The following is a 26,541-nucleotide window of genomic DNA, read 5'->3' on the forward strand; positions in this document are numbered from 1 at the left end:
GTAATGCTTCTCTTCGTACTCGAGTTCTGCAAGGTGAATAGAATATTCAGAGTATCATCGTGATATCAGTGCCAGCATGATGCATGTGCCACAGAGTTCTGTACTTCAGGAGGCCTTACGTCAAGGCTGTGTTGTTTTTCAGCAACAGCTTATGGTAAATGCTGCGTATTTTATAGTCATTCAAATGTTTATGGAACCTAAAAGACTTTTATTTTATTTCTATATTCAGAATTGAAAATGTCTGAAGACATACGTGATGGCATCCCATCTGAAGAAAAACCTGAAGTAGTGGAAATGCCCAGCAATGAGGTATTGCCTCATGAGTCAGTACCACACCTCATGGAAGCTGAGATCTTGCACGAGTCTTCACAAGATGAACGTGGACAGGCCACTGAGAGTGCCAGGAATGGACAGGAAGGAGACATATTTATTAATGAAAACCCTTTGACTGAAAAAATAATTGAAACTCTGGCTGCCAGTGGAGAGGTGACCGAAGACATGCCCACTGAGTGCAATGAGACCGTAAGCCTTGATGCAGAGCCTGAATCTGAGGAAACACTGAATGAACAAAGCAGTCCAGTAAGTTATACTTTCTTTCCATAAAAGCCCTCCCTTCCCTGCTTTGTAAGGACAGAATTTTGTACAATGTACATACCGTTTTTCACAAAAGCCTTGGGAGTTATATACAGAGAACCTGCGTGGAAATAAATAAGTTAATTGCAACACCAAGCTTTTGGAAACTAGGAACAGTTGAATTTCTCTTTGCCAGTGTGATATTAATTTGGTCTGTCTAGCCTGGCTGAAATAAAACTATACCAGAGCCTAAATCTTATTAAGAATCTAGTCCATTTTGTATAGATATAATACTGCTGTGATTTTGTTATCTGGCTTTCTGTACGAATCCGCTTCATTCAGTTCACAGAGTGAACCTAGAAGAGGACAGAATTTAAGCTGCATATGCAGCACTGGATCTTGTACTTGCTAATTCTCAAGTCATTGACTTTACAAAAAAACAGAGTATGTTTCACAAGGCTTGGTGAAACAGCCAGTAGTTTTCAATTTGTTCTAGGCCAGTAGGTTTTGATTTGTGATCCGCAGACCTTTGGTAGTCCTGTGAGTAGTTGCAAGTAGTTAATAAAAGAAAACTTAAGAAAAACAAGACTTTTTTACGGCCTCTGCAACATCCAAATCCAATACACGTGACATAGCTGAGGATGTTCTCATCTCCACTGAAAAATTTTCAGACATCCACAAATTGGAAAAGGTCAAAACACATTGTTTTAGTCCTCCACCAGTGAGGGGGACATACCTCAGAGGTGACAGGGGATCTGTACACTACACAATGCAGAGCTCTCTTGGGAAACTTCAGCTTTTGGTTTTGAATTGATTGTGTAGGGATGGGGCGTTACTGGAGTCTTTCTTGAGACAACAGTTTCTTAATATGATTTAAATATAGAATACTGATAATCACTTAACACCACACATAAATGTAGAAGGTGGGCAGCACCTCCTCTGGCTGGGTTTTTATTGAACTCAGGAGTTCTCTGTGCACTTCTGGGTTACACCTCTGAGAAAACTCAGGCAGAGAAGCCTCTAACTCCAGCTCCCACTAGGAGTCAGGAAGGAGATGGGTTCCTGCCTCTCCCTGATAATAGCCCTAATAAACTTGTACGGTTTTGTAGGATCGAGTGCCTGAAGAAATAGTAGGACACCTGTAAAGACATCTCTGGAGTTTTAGGCTCTTTCAGGAATAGGGGATCTGAACTAAGCTTCCCATTCTGCTTTGTTGTGCATGGAAGCTTGAATTTCACATAATACCTAATCTAGCACTGGCCGTAAGCGTTTAGGATCCCATTAAGAATATGTTGCACTTTTAGGAATGAAAAGACCTTTAAAAATCTGGCCTTAGTGACCAAACGGTGAACATAAAGCAATATATGAATCAGTCAATATAATAAAGCTATAGAAGGGCACGTCTGCCCAGGGATACTACATGTGAAATAGGTTTTATTTTAGTATGACACCAAATTCTTAAGTAATTCTCTACATGGATGCTCTTGTTTCACATTGAAGTTGTAGTCGTGTGTTCACTGCATGGATGTGTACGCCGGTATTAGCACCTTCCCAGCCAGGTGTTACAGTTCTTTAGCTGGAAGTCACGCTCTGCAGTAGAGCCTGCAGAACCCCTTTCAGTCAAAGCCTGTGAGGTTAGTTTAACCCACTACAGAAGGCTGTTCCAATTAGCCTATCTGACTTCATATTGAAACAGTCAAATGATCAGTTTCACAGACATCAGAGTGAGGTTGATGACCTTGGTTTCCTCCTGGGGGAAGAAAGGGTGAGGTGAGACCAGTAACAACCCTGCAGTGCCATAAGAATGACACCTTTCGTGCAAGGACTACTTTGTACAAAAGCTTAAGCATCTGTCAGAGGAGCTGGCGGCAAAGCTTTTGTCAGTCATCATTCTGGGGTATTTCTCTGTATGTTCTGTCTCTTGAGAATCATTCCTCAGAAGGCATCACCATGATTAGGGAAGCCAAGTGTTATATTACAAATTGCCTATTTTCAGACTGAATACCCTTGTAAGCAATGGCACAGCCATTTTTGCTGATATCATCATTTATTAAATGCCGGATTTTGTTGCCTGAGAGGTTCTTTGTGTTTCCTCCTGCCTTTAGAAAACATGAATTTTAGACAGTGGAGTAATGTTCTTGTTCTTATAGGCTACAGACTCCTCATCTAAAGCAAGCAGATGGGGAGCTTGGGGTTCCTGGGGAAAGTCTCTCCTGTCATCAGCTTCTGCCACAGTAGGTAAGTGTTCAATCAGCAAAGTACATGGAAACAAATCATTAGACATCATTAGACACATTAATGTTGTCTCTTAAAGATTCATGGACAGTTTTGTTCTGATATGCTTGGCAGTCATGATTTTTTTTTAACAAGAGGAAGGACCTTCCTAAACTGTCAAAGCACGTAAATATTTCTTCAGGTCAGATTATGGACAAGACGCTAGGCTTTTTTGTAAAGTTAGTTAATTACCTCATTGTGGCTTCTTCACAGAAAGGATACATAATCTGATACAATTACTATTAGCCAAAGGCTTACAGTTTTTGAAGTCAAAGCACTCCAACCCAGATTCATGCACATGCATGTTTGTGGTTTATACACCATGGCTTCTATCTGAACCATATGAATTCACTTCTCATAAACCATTCCAGCTTTCACTGACACCCAGTGAAACTGTTAAGCTATCACACCAGACTTCAGAGAGTAGAACGTCACACCGGAACATGGACCCTATAATCCCTCTCCCTATACTCTCATTTCTGATAGTATGTCAGTACAACATATCCTTGCGAAGGCTTTAGGAGAACTTAATCATTACATATTGAAACCTTTCACAGAGAAAAAGTGAAGCATGCAAATACCTAGTTACCAGTGGGGAATTTCTCACAAAGCACCTACTAAGCTGTTAACTAATCAGTTCTCATAAAGGATCCACAAAACACCTTCAAAAGATGAACCTAGGAATTAAAGTTATTTACTAGTTGCTAAAAATAATGGAGTCAACAAAGATACTGGTTTTATGATCCCATATCAGGTGAAATGATTCTCCTCTTTCTCCTCCTCTGTTCCGTGAGCAATAGATTATTTCCATCTATTTCTCAGAGAAGGGGTTAATTTCCCCTATCTTCTCTTTTTTTTTCAGTAACCCACACTCAAAGGTTCATAACTACCTTTTCTTTCAGACAGTCCAACCAATTAACATATCTGATTAAACTCCGAATGGGTTTCTAAAATGTCTTTAAATTGACATAAGTGAAGGTTGCTGCTGAAAGGAGCAAGCCTGCCCTGACCCAACAATGTATTTCTTCCTTCTCTTATGCTAACTGTAGCCTTCATGTAGTGACGTGGGGAGCTGGTTTATGGGACAAAAAACTACAAATGAAGTAAGCAGGATCAGTTTGTAAGTGCCCTAATCTGGCTCACCATTTGATCACCCTAATGCTGAATGGGAAGTGATGGGAACACACAGAACATGCCGATGGGGACAAAGGCAGCTTCACTAGCTGTGGGACTGCGTGCGTTCTCAACTTGTATTTAACCTTAAAGTTTAGCACTTCTCTTTCAGACTTGAGGAAGGGCCTCTGTGTCAAAAATTCCACCCATTTATTTTCCTAACACTATTAGTAGGTCTAATAAAGGGTACTGCTTTCACAGACTTAGAATCATAGAATCATCTAGGTTAGAAGGGACCTTTAATATCATTTGGTCTAAGCATTAACCTAACACTGACAAATCCACCACTAAACCATGTCTCTAAGCACCATGTGTACCCCTCTTTTAAGTACCTTCAGAGAAGGAGGTACGTCCGCAAGCCTTGCCCCTCTTACATTCTCAGACCATCGTAACAGCATTCTGAAAAGAATTTGGCTTAGTGTAAATAACTAAAGAAGAAAGTTTATGTGCATAAAAGTAATTTTACTGTTCATCAGTTGGAATTGTAATGCTGATGAATTCTTCAGTTCATTTTTATAGTTGCAGCCATGGGTTTCTTGGAACAGAGCTCTTTCATGTCATTCAGTTTTTGACTGTGAGATAGTCATATTTATATTCTGTCTAGCTTTTGCAATAAATAATATTCTATCAAATAGATATTCTAATGTTGTTTGTGGGTAATAAGATTATTTGCTACCAAACAGTTACTGTCATTGCAGGCTTGCAGTGGCAGTCTCACTCTCAGTGTTCTGTTGCTTAGAAGTCTTGGCCTCACTAAGCAATCAGTTTAGTGTCACAAAGTGTATATGTTTTCTGTGGGCAGTATGGCCATAGATATTTTCTTGGGCAACTGATGTGAGCTTGCCTGAAAATGATGAATGCTGTTGTAAAATGTTTGGGAGACAAACAAGAATGTGTGTTGTATCCTTTGTTGGTAAACCTGGCATACCTTTTTACAGCTGTTGCTCTTGTCTATAAAACCTGCTGCCAGCATTGTGTCTCTGTGGACTTCCATGGACTTTTTAATGATATGATGTTATTTTTGTATAGGCCGTACATCATCTTGGTTCATGCTTAATTGATACTGACTTCTTAACATACTATATCAGCATCATGACTATCTTTACAGAGTGTAAATAAGTGAACAAATTTGCTGTCTAGGCAGCCTGACTTGATAAGGTTGTGTGATGTTGTCTATTTTGAATCTGTCATTCATTTCAGTGGCCAGTCTGGCCCAAACCACAACAGCATATCATCAACATGTATGTATATTGTTAGAATCAGTATTATTTAAAAGTGAGCACAGTTGGAACAGGTCAAGTTGCCTAGGCAAAGGAGCATCCACATGCAGAAAAGAAAAAAGAAAATTTTAGAATAATTTTAATTTTACATGAGAATGGTTGCACTATGGCACACTGAAGGTCCGTGTACTATCTAGTTTCTGGCAGTGATGGAGAGCAATTGGGAAAGAGCCTAAAACAAGGTGTATGTGAAGCAGCACTTCCCTTGTTTTCTCTTCCCATTTCCTGGAATCTACAACTTAGACAGAATTCCTGATCCTGGGATCAGGGTAGGATTGAGTTCCCATATTACTATCTAATAATTTTGGATCTAACTTTTTTTCTGTTAGTTTATTAAATAAAAAAAGTCTTTGAATTAAGCAGAAATCAAATGTACATTCTTCCATCCTATAGTTAGATATTTCCTATGTCAGATATTTCCTTATATGGTATCCTGAGTCTCATATTGGATCCTAAATCTTTAGGACAACATTTAAATTTATTTTCTGTGACATTATAACTGGGGATGCTAAATCAAACATTGATTTACCGAACCCAAGATAGCTTGGAAGACCACATAGATAATACTAGATTTCTTCCAGGAAATCAACGCAGCAGGTAATAGTTTATATTCCTCATATAGAGGGCTTATTTCCTAGTTGTGTGTTACATAAATTCATGCTTGATCCTGTGAAGTATTTACTGTCTGTCATTGTCATAGACAGGGTGTGGGACTGCATATACCATATATCTGCTTCAGTGTGATAATTCCTAGCAAGAGACAGAGAGAGAAAAAAATTAAAGCTATTGGGAATTTCGATAAGCTTTCTTCTTTTTATTAAATATTTATTATTCCACTTCAAGTTACTCCATTTAATATCTGAGCAGTTCAACCAACGCTTCGTCTCCTATTTTACATCAGAAAATAGGTTTGCCATTATCCAGTCCATTTTAATGTTGCTCTTTCCTTCAGTGTAGCAAATGGTATAAGTAAAGCTGCTTTCTTGGAATTAGACTTACCAATAACACCTTCGGTATGTGATTTTTCTGTTGCTCTGACATGTATGTGATTTTTCTGTTGCTCTGTCGTTATCTTTGTACAACACAGCTGCTTGTCTGGTTAAGTATGACAAATATATACTATTTCTTAGATTTTTCTTCAAAATCGTACTCTATAAAAATAGCAGAAACAGTTTGAAGTGGACTAGATAACATCTTAAACCAAATACATTCAGCTTTTGACAAATAGTGATGTAGAACAGCCCAGGTTGGAAGGGACCTCAAAAGATCATCTGGTCCAGGCTTTTGTGGGAAAGGGCGCCTAGATGAGATTATCTAGCACCTTTTTCAGTCACATCTTGGAAACTCCCAGCAATGGGGGCTCTACCATGTCCCTGGGGAGGTTGTCGCAGTGAATGATCATTCTTACTGTAAACGATTTCTTTCCTACATTATTTTCTCTTTATGACTGAGCTGAAATGATTGTTCCAAGGATCTTGGTTTCATTATCCTTCAAACCCTGATTTAGAGCTCCCAAACAGATTAGCATTTTTACTGCATGGCTATAATTTCTTCAGCCTACCCAATTTTAGTTTCTAATAATAAGGTAGTTTCCGTATAATTTGTATCTTATCTCTCTTTAACTAAGTGTGCACATATAGCCAGTGATTGTTTTGGTGATGTTTTTTGTATCCTAAATAAAATGCCTATTGTCTTTGAACTGATTTTGACATTATTTGGATCAAGGTCCCCACCACAAGGCAGATGTGATCGTCCTCTACACAACAGGATCTGTAATGCCTTTGGATTAGTAGCAGTCACTGCCTGAACCATGCTTTGTGTCTGACACTAGATGTCACACTAAGAAAAATTATTGAATCTGCCTCGTTGATGAGGTGAAGAGTTTTCTTTTGTTGTTAAAAGGTGCAAGAAGGTTGATTTCCCCCTTTGTGGGAGCACAGCGGGGTAGATCCACTGAAATAGTTGCTGGGATGATGAGATGGCAGAGAGAGGCTTACTGTGATCTGGAGACACAAGTTGTACTTATCGTCACCATTTTACCCTCTTCCTTTTAAAATGTATTTTTTAGTAAGTTACACCATCCAGTGTTTTAGTAACAGTACTGTTAAAACTCTGCTCTAACAGTGGATTACCATTGCATCTAAGCCAATGTAATGGCTAGCAGCCACTGAAATGCGTGGTCCTGCACCTCTTTTTTCCTTGCATGTTTCTTCCTCCTCCCCGTGCCAGCACTCATGCTCCTCTGAGCTCCTGGTAATCCAGTTCAGGAAGCTAAACTGACATCAGAATAACTCTAGAGGAAAGAAAAATCCATTTTCTGCCTTTTTAGTTCCTTGAACCAACTCACTGAGATAAGCGCAAGGGCAAGCAGAAGGTACAAGTATGGACCATAGGAGGAGCAGAATCTCCCATACCAGCACCAAGAAGCCATTAGGTCAGCTTAGCTGTAACAGCAAACCTTTTATCCAAAGGGCTTAAGTGAGGCAAAACATATTGTCAGTCTGTACTTGAAGCCTGTGACTTCTGTTTTTAAAAACAGCTTGTATGCTTGAAAGCTTGCCCATTTGTGGGGTTTTTTTCCAAGGAAGCTATCTGCTAGTTTAATGAAAGTTACTACCTTCTCCTACAAGCCTTGCCTTTCATATGCTGTATTGTTTTGTATCAATGAATTACGGTGTTCATTAGGTGCTTAAGTTCTGTGCTCAGCAAGCTGCATTTCCAAGCAAAGTCTGTTCTCTGTCATGCTGTATGCATGTGCTTCCATCCGTATAAGTTTGGGGGGTTTTTTAACACTAGTGCTCTTGATAAGACTAACATCTTTCAATACCTCTTACACTATAAAAGTTAAAAAAAAAAAAAGAACTCAGCTATGTAACTTACATGGTCTCTGAATTTCATAGTATAAGGCTGCTTAATGCATTAATCTCGTGCATTGCTTGTAATTAATATTCTGCTATCATGATTATTTTGTGCTTGTGTACATTCCTCACCTACTTCTTCACCTAGTAAAATGGCACACAGAAATATCAGACACCCATATGCGTTCGTATGCTGAAAAACTTTTCTTGTCACTCAGTATGACAATGAAATGTCACTTGTGATGTCACTGTGTTCATGAGCTTGGATATTATTACAGATGGGTATGTGTAATAATGTGCATTGCATATCTTAACTTGAAGTCTGTGTGGAACAGAAATGCAAATACTTCAGATAATGTGAAACTAAAGTATTGAAATGATGTAATTTCTTTTCCATTCTCTACAGATATTATTCCCCTGTTGTGAAATAAAGAATGACATAAAGAAAAAAAACCCAAAGGCTGGATATTATGCTTATACCTATGTAGTCACGAAAAGAACAGTTCATCTCTTCAGAAGACCTTTTTTTTCAATGCATAAATTCATCTGATTAAGGGAAAACTGTCTTGTGCCTGAAACCAAATGGTGGTCACAACTGTTTTGTAAATAACACATGACAGTTGCTGTAGCAGCAAACCATTCTTTCACAGTTCCTCCTTTTTAAGAATACTGAATGCAAGTATCAGATGGGAAGAACTGTGGACGTGCTTTTGGGGATGGCCATCCCGTTTTCTTTCTTTATATCTATTAACGTGGTCTTGTGGTCTAGGTGAGGTTGCGAACTAATAATCTGTTGTAGCAGCCTTTATGCCTATTGCTATTATTGAAACCTTTTGCCATTGCAATAAGGAGATCTGAAACTAGTCTTATTTACTAACTTAATTGAAGTTATTCCTGATTTACAGACTGGATAGCTTAGGTATTACCAAAGTATAGCCTGTGTTTTTGTTTTAACGACAAGGAAGAGAATTTTTCTCAAGCCTTGAAGGGAATGAAGTGTCATTAGGATAGCCTGAAAGTGAGCACAAATGGGGTCCCGCTTTTTTAGTGTACAAAACCGAAGCACAGCTGTTTTTTCCACACACCCGTACTTCATACAGATGAGTGATTCCCCTCCAGCCTTCTTCAAGTTCCTCAGTTTCTCAGTCAGTGTCAGATGGCCGCAGTCTTCATCTTTAGCTTGAACCAGATGAAGCTTCGTTCATCTTACTAGACTGAGTTTTAATCGGTTGTTCATCAGAAATGTCCCCATGGTGCAACACAGGTGACAAAGACTGGGTAGTAGCCAGGGACAAAATCTCAGACTCACCCTCCCTGTCTGTACTGCTGAAGCAGGGAGTCCGGTTGCCTGGGAGTGCTAGATTGACAAGGGACAGTGCTAGATTGACGAGGGACAGTGATTCCTACAGAGAATGGTTTAGATTTCAGATGTGCTCATCTGTGCTCCAGAGGTGTCTGCTTCTTTCAGCTCTGCAGGGAATCCAAAGCTACTAAGCTGGGAGGTGGAAGATAAGAGTGCCTAAAGTGAAGTGGGATGTTTCTGACCAAAGCATATGTAAGCGCTGTGATCTGGCCTTGGGCAGATCAGGCAAACTCAAAGGCAGGCCACATTTTTAGGCACTGCTTCCAAAACCTTTATTTTCAAGTGGAAGATTCCACCTAGCAAGATGAACAACACCATTCTGTTGAAATTGCCAGCCAATAGAAAGAAAAGAAATCACGTAGGGAAGAAAACCAAAAGCCACAACACAGGAAAAAAAGCATGCTTTCTTCAAAAAGCAAGCAGTTAACAATACTCATTGCATAGCTTTTCTGTCTCTGCTGTTTACAGATGAGTAAATGGGGGTGTCTGAGGTGTTCCCAAGTGTACAGTATCTGCTCAGTTGCATTACCAACCCACTGTAACAAAACCAGCACACCTTTATCTCTAAAATGTAGGCTCATCTCCCATAACCTCTTTTATTTCTGTGCCTCTTGAAATTACAAATAATAATTTTAATTTCCAAAGCAACGTGCTCTTCTGCCGTGTTTGTGCATGTATGTATATCTAACAGTGCTGCCTTGCTTCAGTTGTGGTCTTCTGATCTCATCCGGTTTTGTTGTAATCAAACATACACGCCAAACAGCTTAGTTCAGGAAAACCACTCCTAGTTGACCTGAAATATTTTCTTATCATTCTACTGTGTGTAACCACAGTCCTGAAAATGCTGCCTTTTATAAGTCTGTGAAAATCAGTACAGGAACTGTGTGACTCCTTTTCTTGGAAGTATAAGCTTGTCTTCAAAACTACAAGAACCAAATTACAGAATATATAATAGAAAAAAAAAAAGAAAATGCTGAGATACAGAACAAAACTGGAAAATTAATATGAAAATCTATAATGTTCGCACACAGTTAAAGGGAAATTTTTGCTTAATGTTCATAGTTATTTTTTTATATAATTACAGAACAATAATATTTTGTTAGCAAGTCAAGTCCTTAAGAAAAATTTGAGTGAATGGAAAGAAAAGAGCTCTCTTGCTCGTTTAAAAAGTTGTGAGTAGAAGAAATGGAAAGGCGTGTGACATGGAGGATCTATTACGTTAGTTTAAAAGCATAATTAATAGTTAAATAAATGAGTTCCAGGAATTTGGAGAGTAAATAAATGACTATCTATTCATGATAATATTTTAATTGAACCAATTAAAATATGGAGGAGATAGAGATTAGACAAAGTAGTACGCTGCTCCCCAGTATCTGCATTTTGCAAAAGGCAAGAAGTTTTCCAGCAATGACTTAAATCACCATAGTGCATAAGCTAGTTTGTCCTGTACTGTTGGACGTACTGCTGCATTTTGTAAGACATGAGATAAAATAGACAAAGGTCATATTTTCTTTAGACAGGTAAAAGCATTTACCTTCCTAGTCTCTCTGTTTCATGGGGTCATCAGGACCCCATGCAGCGTATGCTGTTGTACAGAAAATAACTTGTTTCTGCTTGTCTGTTCCTTAGGGGACATCTGTTCTTTGTGTTTACCTCCAGATACTCCAGTTTTCTTTGATGTGATCTTTCAGTAGTGCTGCTTCACATACGTTTTCTAGAGTGTATTTATTATTGAATTCATAGAGCATCTGATGTGCAACCCATCTGGAAATCATAGAACCATAAATCTAGGCTTTCCTTCTTCCTTCTCCATTTCAAATGGTTTTGCTGCATCTTTCTTTAGTCAGATATTCAAAAGCATATTTGTATGAGTACACACACACATATATGTATATGTCAATGTATATTCAGAACAATGCAGAGCACTGGCAAATGATATGCTATTTTGCTGTAGTTAATATAACTCAGAAAAGATGCCCTGAACTTCTCCAACAGAAAGTGCACACAATTGTGGGAAAGTATGGACAACATTTAATGAATCGTTATGCTTGACTTCATGTCTTACATGTCTAGGTATCTGCCTGAGCATCTGTATTAATAGCTTTTCTAAAATCATTTATCCATTCGCAGTTTAGTTTAAGGTACCAAAGCAAAGTATGAAATCTTCATTAATACTTTTCATAAGTAGTTAGGCAGATAGTTAAAGCACTCTGTATTTTCCTACTGGTAGAAGTGATCGGCTTTATGTGAGATGCAGTAACAGTGTACTGTGCAAAAAAAATTAAAATGGGTCACTGAAGCCATTTCATTTTGTGTTGGAAAGAATATTGCTTACCTGGTTGGTTGTTCACTTACTATGTCTCAGCTGATATGCAGAAACTTCCAGTTAAGGAAGATGTTCTAGCTGGATCATTTGTAATGAGAGAAGCATATCATGAACATACTTATGGATATATCCAGAAGCAGAATAGGCAGAGAATTTCAGGCTGGTCTTTTTTTAAGGGCACCGTTTTTCAACTACAGTTGATGCAGATTAGGAAGCTACTGCCTCCTTTTGCTGGGTACCAGGCAATCCCACCCTATCCTGTAGCGGGTTATTACCAGTCCGTGTGATCTGCTAGTGTAAGTAAATGCTGTGTAGAAAAGCAGCAAAGCAATCCCGTTCTGTCAAAATTATTCAGATAAAAACACTAATAACGTATATTCTTTACATTGTACTAGACCATTTTAATAGAACAAAGAGTTAGGGAGTCACTACGTATGCGTCAGGTAAAGATGGTAAAATCTCTGTAGGAGATCAGCTGCTACTGGAACAATAGTTCTGTCTGTGTCATCTGGCACCAACAGATTTTACAGAGTATATTTTAACAGCAGCTTTGAGGAGAGACACTTTAGAATTTAACTTCAAATGAGCAATTGAGGAGCTTAAATCCTGAAATAACTTTGAGGACCCAAGTCAGTATTTCTAAAATGCTTACCTAACATTGCACCTATGCAGCAGACTGAAGAACGGATTCCACACCTCAGCCCTGCAGCCACCCACAGTCCATTAATTGTGGGCTAATTGTTCTAGACTTCTGAAAACTATATGAGGCCAAACCCTACAGCATTAGGAGGACCATCAATTTCTGTTTAAACTGATTGTAATAGAATATTTAGCATTTTGAAAAGCAGGGAACTAAACTTATATGTGTCATTGAAACAAGTTTTACATTTCAGATCCAGAGTAATTTGTATTACACTTCAGCTTTATCATTTCTAGTCAGTTAATATACTGGATGTAGTAGGATAAGTCAATTATTAACCTAGAAAAAAATCAAGCCATTGGGGTAAGTTTAATAGTTACTTTGATTGTCATCATTTGTGGAGTATAAGAATACTATGCACTGTTAGTAATAAGTTTTCAGATCATAAATAGTCTAAATGATATAAAATATGCTTCTGCTGCAGGTCATGGAATAACAGCAGTAAAGGAAAAAGCAGGAACTACCCTAGGGATTCATAATGCAAGTTCATCATCTTCGGAAACAGCAGACCCTCCTACAGCTGAAACACCAATTATACGTAAGTTCAAGTTCACTCAGATTGGACAAAACTCTTTGACACTGCCAAATTAGTCCAATGTACAAAATTCTAAAATTTTGATCACAGAATCCAGTTCACTGTAATTTGCGACTTGAAAGTATGCGATAGCTTGCTTTTTTTCTTTTGTTAGAAGCAGAAGATTCTCTGGACCAAAGCTCTCCTGAGAATATTCCTTCTTCTCCTTCATCTGGATCTCGTGGCATGTTGTCAGCTATCACTAATGCTGTACAAAACACAGTGAGTCATTTTAGCAGGCCTCTCTGCTCTAGTTATTCTTCATCATTTTTAGGTGCAATTTCAATGTAGGTCACATTTAACAGGTAGAGTTTCTTAAGTTGTAGGTCTTCATAAAAGCAGTTTTGTTGTAACTCTGTTTGGAGTCTCTTCCATCGTAAAGTAACTATCAAATTAAAAAAAAAAGTCCAAAAAGTCAACTAATTCAGTTACTACTTTGGCATGAGCTTTTCAGTACGATATTCCCCTTGAAATTATAAGAGACTTCAAGCATCGGCTAAAAAAGCATAGTAGACTAACTCCCCATGAGCGTGTTTTACAAAGTGGCAATTCTTTTCTAGTGTATATCCAATTCACTCTGAGTGCCTCATCACTATAATATCAAAGATGAGGGGAGCAGAGGGACTATTCCTATAGTCTATTCCTAAAACTTGCTACAGAATCCGGAGCACTGTAGGGCTTGTGAGAGCTGGACACCAGTAAGATTACTTGAGCATCGTATGAGATTTTCAAATAAGAGAAATGTGCTCTTACACAAACCTAGAGGGGCTGCTGTACCATGGTGATGAATGTCACCAAACAAAAAGAATAACTTAAGGTCTCGGTGAGTTGTCTGTAATACCATTTGAGACTTTGGTAGGGTTTTCCATTATGTATCAGGTTACATCAGCATGTGAATATCTGACAGATGAATAATCCAGACTGAAATCGAAATCTTTAGCCAGTGAAAATTCTTCAGTCTACATGAAAAATTGTGAGTAAGGGCTAATGCTAATACAAAGGCACGGGAAAAACAACTGTATTTTGCTAGACAGTTCCAGAGCCATCACAAGTGTCAACATTTTAGAAGTCATTTAGGTAAGGCAGGGTCATCCTATTCATGATAGACTTTGGCTCCATATTATTCATATCTAAAATATGTTCCCATGAACTAGATGTCACTTCGGATGAAATTAAAGTGGTGTTACTCATATTTTTTTATTGGCAAGAGGTGTTACATTTCCTCCGATGTGAGCCTTTTAATTACCTAGAAATATTTGCATGGTTCATTTTTTTCTTTTTGAAAATGTGTTCAGAACAAACTAACATCATTTTATAAATGCATCAATCCTATTGTTACTTAAAGCATAGAAAATCTAGGGACCTGAATGTTCAAAAACAGTGTCAGCAAAAGCAATACTCTTTACAGTTCATATTAGCATGAAATGAAAAGAAAATAACCACATTGCATATTTTATACAGGGGAAAAGTGTATTATCTGGAGGCTTAGACGCTTTGGAATTTATTGGGAAGAAAACCATGACTGTCCTTGCAGAAAGCGATCCTGGATTTAAGAGAACCAAAACCCTGATGGAACGAACAGTTTCTCTATCTCAGGTTGGACTTTTTAAATACATCTCTGTCAATGCAGTTTCATATTCTTTTTCCAGAATTTCAGATGCCTCAGGGGGAGGCTTTATTTGTTGCAGTAGATACTGGCTAGGAAATAAATATTGCGCTTTGTATTTGCTCCACTTTCTTTTTCTTCACAGAACTACAAAAGATAATATAAAATCATCTTTTCTGCATAATCACATGTACAGTAGATGATTTTAATAAGATAGTATATGCGGGGATAAATCATTACACTCTGGAGACAGAATGAAATTGTTGGTGGTTTTGTAACAGCTGTAGATAGATGTCTTCCAGCATAAACATCACCATACTACTTTCCTTGGAAATGAGTAATACTGGAATATGACAAATGTTTCATTAGGAATTAAAGCTGTTATATCTTAATGTCTATCTAAACTAATGGTACCCTTACACAGTCATGACTCATACATTTAAAACTTCAGAGATATGATAAAAGCTGAACAGAAGTATAAGTGCTATTAGTACAAAATTATTTAGCCCTCCAGACACTGAGAGGAGGGAGGCCGTGGAAATCAATAGACATTGAAAAAAACTTTCATTTTACTACATGTTTACTTCCTTGTAGAGAGGAGTAAGGTATTTTTCTTTTAATGAGATGTTTCATCTTTAGTGTTGGTCATTTTAAGTGTAAACAGACTGATACTGTTGCAGTAGGCCGAAAGCAAGTAATTCTTGTTAAGAATAACAGCTTAAAATGAGCTTTTGAGAATACCTTAATAAACAGTATGCATGAATTCACACATAAAATCTGAGGCAGAAAGTGACATAAATCAGTTCTCATGGGTCACATAACAAAGTGCTTCCTTTTCAGTGATTTGTACATTAAACTTTGTGAGTGATCTTTTGAGGGTGGAGACTGAAAAATCTGCCATCATAAATCTTTTGTAACAAATGAATAACTGAAGACAATATCATAGAAATTTTGAATGATGCAATAGTGTAAGTGATGAGTGCTCACCTGTATTCAGAGGCTTATATATGGCTTAAGATGCAGTTCAGATGTATTTACTAGCTTTACTGTAGCAAATTCATATGAGAGGCCATTCCTTCCCGGGAAGAGAAGGAAGGAATAGAGGATCCTATTCTGTACACTATTCTTATCCTTCTTATATGCTAATAGAAGTGTATACACTTCTATTATACACTAATAGACGTGTATAAGAAAGTCACTCCAGAATATCCCCAAGTATATGGAGTATGTGGAGTTCTGCTCCACCTTTGGTAGAAGTCATACTGTATTAGGCTAATCTCTTTTGTCAGTCCTGCTGTCACAGAAACTGCCTTCAGTATCTGCTGAAAATATTTTATAGGAACTATTTATATAGGTGCATTATCTATGCAAGTACATAGGTAGGTCCTGAAAATATTCCTCCCATTTTGTGATCTGTGGAATGCACAACTCTTAAGGCTGTGTGTGAAATAGTCCTTTTTATTTTTCTTTCATCGTAATTGTTGGCTAAATTTATTATATAATATCCATAGCTGACATTGCTTTTGAGAACATAAGATTATTTGTTTCTTCATTGTTTTTTGAAAAAAGATGGTTAGCAATTACCACAGGCAAAACCATACTTAGAATACTACTTAAATATTTTATTAAAGAAGTTTATCAAAAAAGAAGTTAGATATTTCATCTCTGAAATCTCAGCTCTGCAGGTGTGATATAGTCCCAAATTTTACTACTACTGCCTCGACAAGCAGAAGCAGAAGGTAATAAATCTGTCATACCTACAGCACTACCAATAAAACAATGGAAATTATGTATATTTTTGCAGCTGTTGCGAGAAGCTAAAGAAAAAGAGAAACAGAGGCGGGCCCAGCAAGTTACAGTTGAAAGAACAGCACATTATGGACTACTTTTTGATGAGTTCCAAGGTTTGTCTCATCTTGAAGCTCTGGAAATCCTGTCGAATGAAAGTGAAGCCCAGGTACAGTATGCAGACAGCATAAATCAAAATAATGGTTAGTAAAAAATTGTTCTTTACATTAATTTCACTCTGCAGGTGCATGTGAAATGAACAGTAAATTTTTCATCAACTTCAGAGAAAGCTGGATTGGTCCCACAGGCCAGTCCTGGGCTTCAGGAAGTCAGCATCAATACGTGTAAAATTTAACTCCAAGATTTACTCAAAGCAAACAACTTCACAACTGAAAGTTATTTTTGTTTGGACCATATATCAGCTTGTGACAGTGTGCAGATGTCTTCAGAGTTTGCAAGGCTGATATCTTTTGGTTTTGTATCAGGCACTGATACTTACATTCAGGAATGCCAGACCTACCACAGCTAGAGGCTAGTGAATTAAAATGAATTCCAGATTACTTATTCAATTCCTAAGTCTTCTTTATTGTGTTAGGTTTTAAACTTACATAAAACTACCCCAAGATATCATTCCTGGGAGTATACAAATGCTAGATGTCTCTCTGAAGAGCAGGATGAAGTTACTAAGGCCTATATAATAAGTATATTTTTGAATTTCAGCTGTCAGTAGATCTCTGACAGGAAATTAATAGAACTTTTTTAGATTCCCAGCAGTGGTATTTAGTACTGAAACAGTTTTCTGAGCATATTTCTTAAAATACATTGTTTTTTTGGTTTTTGGTTTAGTAATTAGCACTCCTTGCCCTCAGGGTTATTTTTAATGAAAAATAACCAACCTATTTTTTAAAATGTTTTATTTGCTGCTACAAATAAAAGAAGCTTATCTTAATAACAGCTAGGTACATACTGTCCCTGATGGTTTTGGTTTTTGCACTTATGTCTAAATGCAAAATTATAAATTCAAAACCTACATGTGAAACAAGCTCAGGTTAATTGCATGTGTCAACATGACTTTTCTTTTACTGTTAGATACCACATGGTAAGGGAGACTTGTGCAGGTTGTTACCATGAGGTTCTGATGTGCTTCATGTTATGTCCTAGATAAACCCTGGTTCAGAGTCCTGCTCACTCCAACAGGATTGAATGCAACTTGTCTGGGTCAACAAGTCCAATTCCCTGATATATATTCCAAAAGACTAACAGAGCATCTTCCCATTGCCATACACACACATGCTCACCAAATACAGTACTGTAAGCTTGAGACCTCCGCTAACAGCCCAAAGGCCACACTCAGATGGGCCACAGGAGGAGCGCAAGAGAAACTGAAGACATTGCTAATGTCCTGTGTCCTTCTAATAGCAGGGATTTAAAGATGTTTTAAAGCTTTTATTTTATAAATTTCCATTTTAAAAAAGTCCCAGTTAATCCTATGAAATGGACAACGCTATAGAGAGGGCCAAAAAGCCCCAGGTAGTCCTTCACAACCTGAGTTGGATCTTCCGACTTTATTGTGCATTTAGCCCTGAGCATATGAGCTGAACACATCAAGGAGGAACATAAGAAAACAATGCTTTTCTCCAGTCTCTGACTGAGTCAGTCTGCATATCTATCAAGCGAGCTTAAAAAACCCCAACCTTGAAACAAACCTAAAAGTGAAATTTTGAATCAAATGGAGAGAAGGCATTTCTTTTGGCTTCCATAGGCAGAGAGTGCAATCGTGGGATTAACAGCACATAACAGTAGTGCAAACAAGCAGTGATTCAAAGAATCTGTTTCCATCCCTATTGGATATGCGGGGACTTGCAGATACCTGAGACACCCAAAGATCTGTCAATATGTTCTTCAGAATAGGTAGACTGTTAATAATTTTGCTTGCTTTTTGAAGGTGGGGAAACAGGCTTCTTTTTCTGACTCCTCCCATGTGTTCTCAGACTAAGCATGAATTCTACCTGTGCTCTTCTTTCCTGATACCTTCATCCAAGCAATCCCAAAATGCTTATTACAGTTTGCAATTAAGCCACAATTTTACAATTCAAAGCAAACGTTCTGGGAGAAGGTAGAGACCTGATGATCTGGCAAGGCTGGTGTAATTTTTGTGATACTTTGTTGATGAGAACTAAAAATGTGTCTACGTAAATTGGAAGGTTAAAGACAAGGTTCGAGCATAATGGAAGTTTCCACTTCTTAGCCTATTCTGGTATCAGGCTCAAAATTAGCAATTTTAAGAAAAAGGTTCTGTTTCGTTTAGGAATTCCTTCTGTCTTTTCTTTTACAGATTCAGTCATATTTAGCAACACTTGATGGAGAGCAGTTGGAGACTGTGAAAAATGATTTAATTGCTATAAAGGAGATTTTTGTTCCAAAGGAATCAGATGATGAAGTGGTACAGGCACAGAAAGGTAATTAGAAATACAGAGACTTAACCATATGGACAATTGTTACTTCTGCGTATAGTAATTATAAAAATTACAATCTAAACTATGATTTCTGATATTCTAATACTCTTCATAAGCAAGTGACTAAAATTAATACTCTGAAAGTTGTGGAAGCTGATCAATGCTTAATTTTGAATTTATATTGTAATTGAAGTGTGAGATAGAGAAAATATAAGGTAAGAAAGTATTGTACTATACTATATCGTCAGTGAAAGCAAAACAAAAATAAGAATAACTTTTTGGATAACTGAGGTTTGCTTACAGAATCGTTTTATGAAATTGTGTAATCTGAAACTTTAGGAGTGTTTGGCAATGCTTTTGTGTTTAGCAACTTCATCCTTACTTTGCACCCTCCCTTGCTAGATAGGGAAAAGATTAGAGTGTAATAAAGGGATTAAGAACCCTGAACTTTTTGAAGGAAAGTCACTTCAAAACATAGTGGCAAAGCTGCTTTCTAGGTATTGCTTGGCAAGATGTGGCATGTGGAGTGCGAGAAAGAAGTAGCAGAAGTGTGCCATAACTATGACATAGTGCACAGCATCAGAGAGAATGGGACAAGTGTGGCAGTCCATAGATCAGCTCACAAAAGTTACAATAAAATGGGTGGGTGCTTTGGTTCGGGGCAAAATAGGTGTCCTAAACAGGTGAGGAATTTTGGCATTCCCCAGAACAGGCTGGGAACAGAAGGATAAGAAGTTAGCTTAAGCCACCGTAGTTCATGTCTCCCATACCAAACCTCTTCCAGCTAATAGAAACAATATCTTTGACCTGACTGAGGACTGGCTCATGCCATTAAACACCATGTTGTTGAGTTTCAGAAACACAGAAATATAAAAAGATACTTCTTCCACATCCTCTTGATCTTCTCAGGGGTGCTTTGCCCATAAAACCTACATTGTGCAAGATGATGAGATAGGATTTCTGTAGCCTTCTGAAAAGTTAGAAAAATTGTCTTAACAGCCACACGTTCTAACCAGAAAGTCTTTTCTGCTCAGACTGCTCTTTCTAGCAGTGCTTACTCAGTATGCCTGATATCTCTCACAGGGAGCTTATTGTTTCTTCTCAGGGAGGACAGCAAGTGTTCAGTGTAGTCTTAGTATGGTAGAGTTTTGTACTGTTTTTTTCCCTTGTTACTTTTTTAAAAAGTGGGTTTGTGAGAAATAGAAGTCAAGGAAGTGTTATACCTACTTAAGAGTGAGGATTCATGAGATACTTGTTATTCCTTATTTTCTGCAGGAAATAGTTCTTTGCTTTGAGTCCAGCCCCCAGGAAAAGCTCTGTTTCTTGCATAAAGTGATGTTTTCGCTGTTGGTCAGAAGTTCTGTTTTTTCAGTGAAGCTCATTCCTCGAAACGTTAACTGGCCTGGCCTTCTAAATAGGCTGGGACCAAGGCAATGTGCACCTTCAAAAAAAAAAAAAAAAAAGACAAAATCAGATCATGATGCAGGTTTTCCCCTGCAAAAGCAAATCAGTCAGCAGTGAAATGTACCCTCCTCTCTCTGACAGTGGAAATAATAACCATACATGTGCTCTCTCCACCTTACAGCTGAGCAGGTGTTACTTGAGGCTGCAGTTCAAAATTACGCACGGCCTTTAGTGCACTAAGGCTCATGATTTATTAGCATTTGAACTACAGATAAATTTCATGTATCAGTATTAAGTTGGATAAATTTTAGTTCACTGGAGGACACCAAAAGAACAGAAAGGTTAATCACTTCTCAAAGTCACTTTCTGTTAGGGCTGAGCTGACAGTTCTGTAGTCAAGCTTCTAACCTGGGACTTGTGGCCTTTACTTCTTTATTCCGCCTCTCACCCATAATCCATCGTACATAAAACTCTGCCTTGAGAGTGCTCCTAACACTGTACGGTGCTTTGACACATCCCCTCTAGACAGTGCCCTAGTCCGGGTACCCTTCACAAAGATATGTTATCTTCATTAAAATCTTACTGGAGTGTGTGAAGGCTTCTTGTGATCTTCCTGAGTCAGGGAATACCAATCTTTTTCCCAAATTCATTAATGCGCAGGATGTTTTTATTATGTTTTATATGTTTTATGCAAATGCATAAAACCTTGTAAAACTTAAAGAATTCCATTAACAGGCCCTTACATGACAATTGTCTGCCATTTTTAGATAAAAACAATATCCAGCACGTTTACATGTAACGTTCTGTGTGATTTGCATCTCTGTTTGCCCTGGTGGAGCACAGTTTTGTTAAACAGTTTAATGCTTCACTCAGACTTTGGTTTGCCAATCTTTACATAATTTAAAATGGATTCCAGTGACTTTCTGTTGACTACACTTAGTGTTCTGGTCATATTTTACAAGTAAGTTTAGCTTTCCAGGGACCAGGTTTGAGTTGTTTGGCTTTATTTTTAAACTGGAATTGTTTACCTGAAATGACTTGCTGGGACCTTAAGCATATTTCTGTGGCATAATTAATGTTTACATTCAGAAAATAGTCTGTGTTTAATGTTAGCAAAAATTTTAAACGTGATTTGGCATCCAGCATAGATAAAAGACAGTACAGTTTAACAGCAGGTTGGCTGACCGGGATTAAATGTAGCTCATGACTTGCTGTAAAGAGAAGGCTTCACTCTAGTTTGTGTTCTTAGCTCAAGCTAGTTAATAAAATTAAGGTCCTGTTAAGCACATTTAATAGGTTTTACACTTCTAAAATCAAGTCAGTAAGCCATGTGCTCTTTTAATAGCGTATTTTTTATTACAGAATTATGTATTTTTACTTAAGCTAGCTAAGCTAGCAAGAGATAGCAGGCTATGTTAAATTTCGTGGAGGAATTTTGAGTTTTAATCCTGCTTGCTAACAGTTTAAAACTACAACTAACTTACCTTCAGTAGGATTTTAATTTGTGCTTCCTAGCTCAATAAAACTTTGTGTTTTCTCCTTTATGTAAGGAAGCCACCCCTCTACAAAAGACAGAGATTAACTAATGGTGTTGGAAAATGTTAAATCTTATCTAGCCACTTAGCAGTATTTGAAAACAAGTTAATTACCACTTATTGCTAATTTGTTACCACTTTCTCGTCATCAAAGTCATGTTATTTATATGGTGTCATTTGTCGGTGTTATATATATTCAGCAAAAAAAACACGCGCTGGGAGGAAAGCCAGTACTTTGCATTCAAGTGTTTGAAAAGGGTAGCTGTTTGTTTTATGTAAACTCTCAGGATCCCTTCTTATCCTAGACTCTCAGGATCTCATTCAGAGATGTTAGTGCTGCTTTCAGTTTCTACCGTAAACACTTTCATTCCTATGCAAGGAGAAATTACTGCGGTGATCTTTGGAGGACTGTTTTGGGAAAGGATTGGAGCTAGGCTTTGTTCTTGGCAACCTTGAAACTGGAATTGTAGGGGTTTTGTGTCTTTGCTTAAGTCAGATACGTGCAAAATCAATATGAAAAGAAAGGAAGGGAAAAGATACTTTCTGACACAAGTAGGAGAAAGCCAAATGCATACCCTTCACTCTAATGTTTCCTCTCACTTTGATTATGCAACCCTTTCATGTATTTTTCACTGCAGCTTCTTTTCTTTTCAGTTGTTTATGAAATAATGAGAGGAGAATATCTGAAAAAGTAGCTTTACCTACCTTTTGAAAGCCATTAACACCAAAAATTTCATGTGAGATTAAGGGAGACAGTAACCAAAGTGAGTATTGAATTGAATATGACAGTTATCAACAATTTTGGTAATATTATCCAGTGAACTGCTTATCAGTTTTCAGCATGCTGCAGTTTATAAAACAATTCGGCATTGTTTCAAGAACAAGTGAATTCAGTGTATCCAAGAGGTGCTGTATTGCAAAACCTGAAAATTCTATTGCCAAAATTTACTGATAAGGGCATTAGTGAAATGAACTCTGTGCACCTCTTTGGCTTTCAGAATACATTCTTCTCGACCTGTTCCCCAGCTGTTAAGAGGAAAGCTCAGTCTTTTGGTCATTGCAGGTGAAGAGTTCTTTGTGCTAAATACTAATTTATTTTATATCACCAAAAATGGGCACTGTCTTTACAAGCAAGGGTGAGATGTCCTTTGCTCTAGGAGATTATAACCTAATTGTCAGATTCCACTGCCGTTCCACATGTTGCAAGGTAATGGGCACAAATTTGAGCATAGGAAGTTCCACCTAAACTTGAGGAGGAACTTCTTTACTCTGAGGGTGGCAGAGCACTGGAACAGGCTGCCCAGAGAGGTGGTGGAGTCTCCATCTCTGGAGACATTCAAAACCTGCCTGGACGCGTTCCTGTGCAACCTGCTCTAAGATGACCCTGCTCTGGCAGGGGGTTGGACTAGATGATCTCCAGAGGTCCCTTCCAAGCCTATAATTCTATGATTCTATGACTGTCAACAGTTCTATCCAAATCCACAAACTCATTGGAGAGTAATGGCCCTCCACCTTTAAGCGCAGTACTGAAGGGTTGCATAAAAAATGGAAAAACTGTCCCTACCTAATAAATAAAAAAAAATGCAGGAATAGAGCAAGACTTGAAATTCATTTTTTAAGTAGCTGGACTTTTATCAGGCTTAGTATGGGGACTTTGACCTTTTAACTTAATCAGGCTAAAAAAACTGTATTTGGTATATTCCCCCAGGAAATGTTAATGAAGATTCCCAACTCAGTAAGTGCAGATGGACAGAACCAACCAAAATACCAACTTTTAGGAACTTAGAGCATGTTAGAATATGGCAACTGCAAGTAGTCAAAGGAATATATGTAATAAAGGTGAAGCTTGAATACTAGTGATATTTATCTTTGCTGATAAATCTTTTGAAATATAAGTGCAGATTCTTTAAGGCTCATTACTCCAAAGCAGAACAGAAAACGTTCTTCATTTAAGCAAAGCATAATCTTAAAACAGAAAGAAAACATACCTCTTAGCTGTGGTTTGCAGACAGAGCAATAAAGAATATATTTTCCAGTATGTTTCCTCTGAAACTTATTTGTTTCTGGCCCTGCTGCTGTTTTTAATCCTTGGTTTGAAAGATGAGGTTAGTATCTCTTCTTTGGTTATTTTGTGGGTCATGTATTTCTGTCAGATCATAGAATCGTAGAATCATAGAATGGGTTGGGTTGGGTTGGGTTGGAAGGGACCTTTAAAGGTCATCTAGTCCAACCCCCCTGCAATAAGCAGGGACATCTTTAACTAGATCAGATTGATAACTAGGGATCATTCATCTGCTTCTCCTCTTACCTGTTTTCGTGAAACTTAGTGGAATTTAGAATGGGGTGGAAAGAGTAGTTGAAGAGTCAAGCTAGCATATCTGGTTGTACAGGTATCTCTGTTGCTTTTTTTCTTCTTTCTTTGAGCATATACACACACCCACACCCACACACCCCTTTCTTGTGTCCCTGTCACTGTTTTTCAAATGCTAGAGTGCTTGGGGAAATTATTTGACTGGATGTATTTGATCATGTAAAATATTATAGTGACAACAACCTAAGAAAAATTGTCTTGTGTTTTTTTTGCAGCAGATATGGGAGAAGAGTTTGTCAGCGTGCTCACTGAACTGCTGTTTGAATTGCACGTTGCTGCTACTCCTGACAAACTTAACAAGGTTAGCACCCGTTAGTGAGCTGCCCTCTGTTTCTTGGACAAAGAGAGGGCTTTGTTCTGAAATCTGACACAGAGCAGTACCTAGCTCAGTTCAGGCAGCTAAGAAAGCAAAGTACAGGATGGTGAGACTAAAATGATGAACGTGGAAGAGGTTTCATAGAAGAAGTGAGATTAGTTAGGCAATACAGCAGTGACTAGCTAGCGCGATGGGCCATGCTAGAAAGCCTTGAACCAGGGATGTCTCAGCAGAACAGAGTTCACGAGCACAGCAGATTTGGTCTTGCATACTGGGAACAAAGCTCAAGTTCAGAATTAGTTTTCTTCCTTATGTTTATTCTTCTGAGGGATTTCTCCAGACCTCAGCTAGAAGCAAAGTCTTGGATTTATCTCACCCAGCTTCAGTCATCCAAAAGTTAGATGGCTAGAAGCTAGTCACATCACTAGTCAAGGTTTTACTATCAGGCCCCTTTAAAGGTGATTCACCTGCTGCTGATCTTAGGTTTAGATCTTAACATATTTTAATTTGACTTCATGTTAAAGAAGAGAAATCATAAATTTCCTACTAATGCTAACAATAGTCTGAAGTTTTTTCCACTTTGATCTACTTTCATGCCTGGGAAGGCATCTGAAGATACAGTGATTTTCTATTTATTTTTCCTTCAAGAGTTTAGTACATCTCTCTTACCTCTCCATTTTTTTTCTTTTTTTATACCACCTTCTTTTTTTTTATTTGGGAAAATTATTTCCATGTAAATTCCTGTGGAAGATACCTCATAAAGCTGAAATGTTACTAACTTTGCTATTAATGCCAACTCTATGTATTGCTTAGGAATATCATACCTGTGGAGGGGTTATCCCTCGCTGATCCATCTTTATGTGGTCAGAAAAGCTTCTCCCTACATTTTCTTAAATAAATGCCACCCAGAGGCTTCATATGTTTACACTTTGGATTGTAAAAAGTACTTGTTAATTAATGTTCAGGAACATCATTTGATATTCCCTATTTGAACTGAACTTTGGGGTTGTTCTTTTGTTTGGCAGGCTAGGAAAAAAGCTCATGAATGGCTTGAAGAAGCCAGTTTTTCCACCTCAGTAGACATAGAAGAGACGCTAAAAGAAAAATCTGAAGAACCTGGTGAAGAAAAGACTGAAAAAGAAGATAAAATTGGCAGTGATAAACTAGAATTAAATAAAAACAAAACTGTGGAGGTAAAATAGCTTTTGGAGGATAAGTTTCATTAAGCTAACTGTAATACTTTGTTTGATGAGATTACTTCTTTATCTTTGTGTGTTGGTTTTATATGTTGTCCGTATTTTTTAAACTCATGGAACTATTAAGAAATATTAATACATAGCTACTCACTGTAGACCCAATAGGAAACTAACTTACATAAATATTTTTACTGTTAGTCTGTTCCCATAAGTAACTTCCAAGGTAGCAGGTTTTTATTTTTATTGTTTTTATTTTTTTCTGTCTATGTTTTTGTGTGTATGCATGCATATACGCAACATACAGTGAGCCAAGGGATTCTGTGGTATAACGTTGATAGCACATTGAAAGTCGTATCTCAGTGTTCCTTGGCAGCTCTCTCTCCCAGCAACAATACATGGAAAAAAATCTCAAACTTTATTTGAACTCTTAAACAGTTTAAATCACAAACAGACAAAACAGAAATTTTATTTAGGCAGCTCACAAGTGTTAATTCTCTTTAGGAAAGATAGTACTGAAGGCTAAAAGTATTGCGTCCGTTTAGACAACCCCTCTTGTTGATAAGGTTAATTGTGATTTAATATTTTACAGCAAGCTACAGCTATATTAAATGTGGTTGGTATCTTTGTCAAGAATTTTGAATGAGTCCTAACAAAGAAATTATCTGTCATGTTTCCTTACAAAAAAGGTCCAAAGGAGAAAACAGGGTTACACTGTATATATGTGATATATTGCACATTTCCAGCTGGC

General features: G+C 37.7%; 1 protein-coding gene across 3 annotated transcripts in view; it reads left to right on the forward strand.

Moving 5' to 3' along the window:
* Positions 1-26,541, forward strand: part of FAM114A1 (family with sequence similarity 114 member A1) — a 37,070-nt gene that overhangs the window by 2,443 nt on the left and 8,086 nt on the right. For 2 of the 3 annotated variants that reach the window (XM_063336074.1, XM_063336076.1), the window contains exons 2-10: positions 230-579; positions 2,724-2,811; positions 12,972-13,085; positions 13,237-13,343; positions 14,583-14,717; positions 16,532-16,684; positions 18,851-18,974; positions 24,497-24,582; positions 25,623-25,790. In XM_063336074.1, the coding sequence (XP_063192144.1) occupies positions 238-579; positions 2,724-2,811; positions 12,972-13,085; positions 13,237-13,343; positions 14,583-14,717; positions 16,532-16,684; positions 18,851-18,974; positions 24,497-24,582; positions 25,623-25,790 (1,317 nt within the window). In that variant the 5' untranslated portion in view covers positions 230-237. The remainder of the gene's footprint in view (positions 1-229; positions 580-2,723; positions 2,812-12,971; positions 13,086-13,236; positions 13,344-14,582; positions 14,718-16,531; positions 16,685-18,850; positions 18,975-24,496; positions 24,583-25,622; positions 25,791-26,541) is intronic. The other variant, XM_063336075.1, reaches the window with a different exon arrangement.

This window comes from Chroicocephalus ridibundus, chromosome 5 (assembly GCF_963924245.1).
Source record: "Chroicocephalus ridibundus chromosome 5, bChrRid1.1, whole genome shotgun sequence".
Classification (NCBI taxonomy): Eukaryota; Metazoa; Chordata; class Aves; order Charadriiformes; family Laridae; genus Chroicocephalus; species Chroicocephalus ridibundus.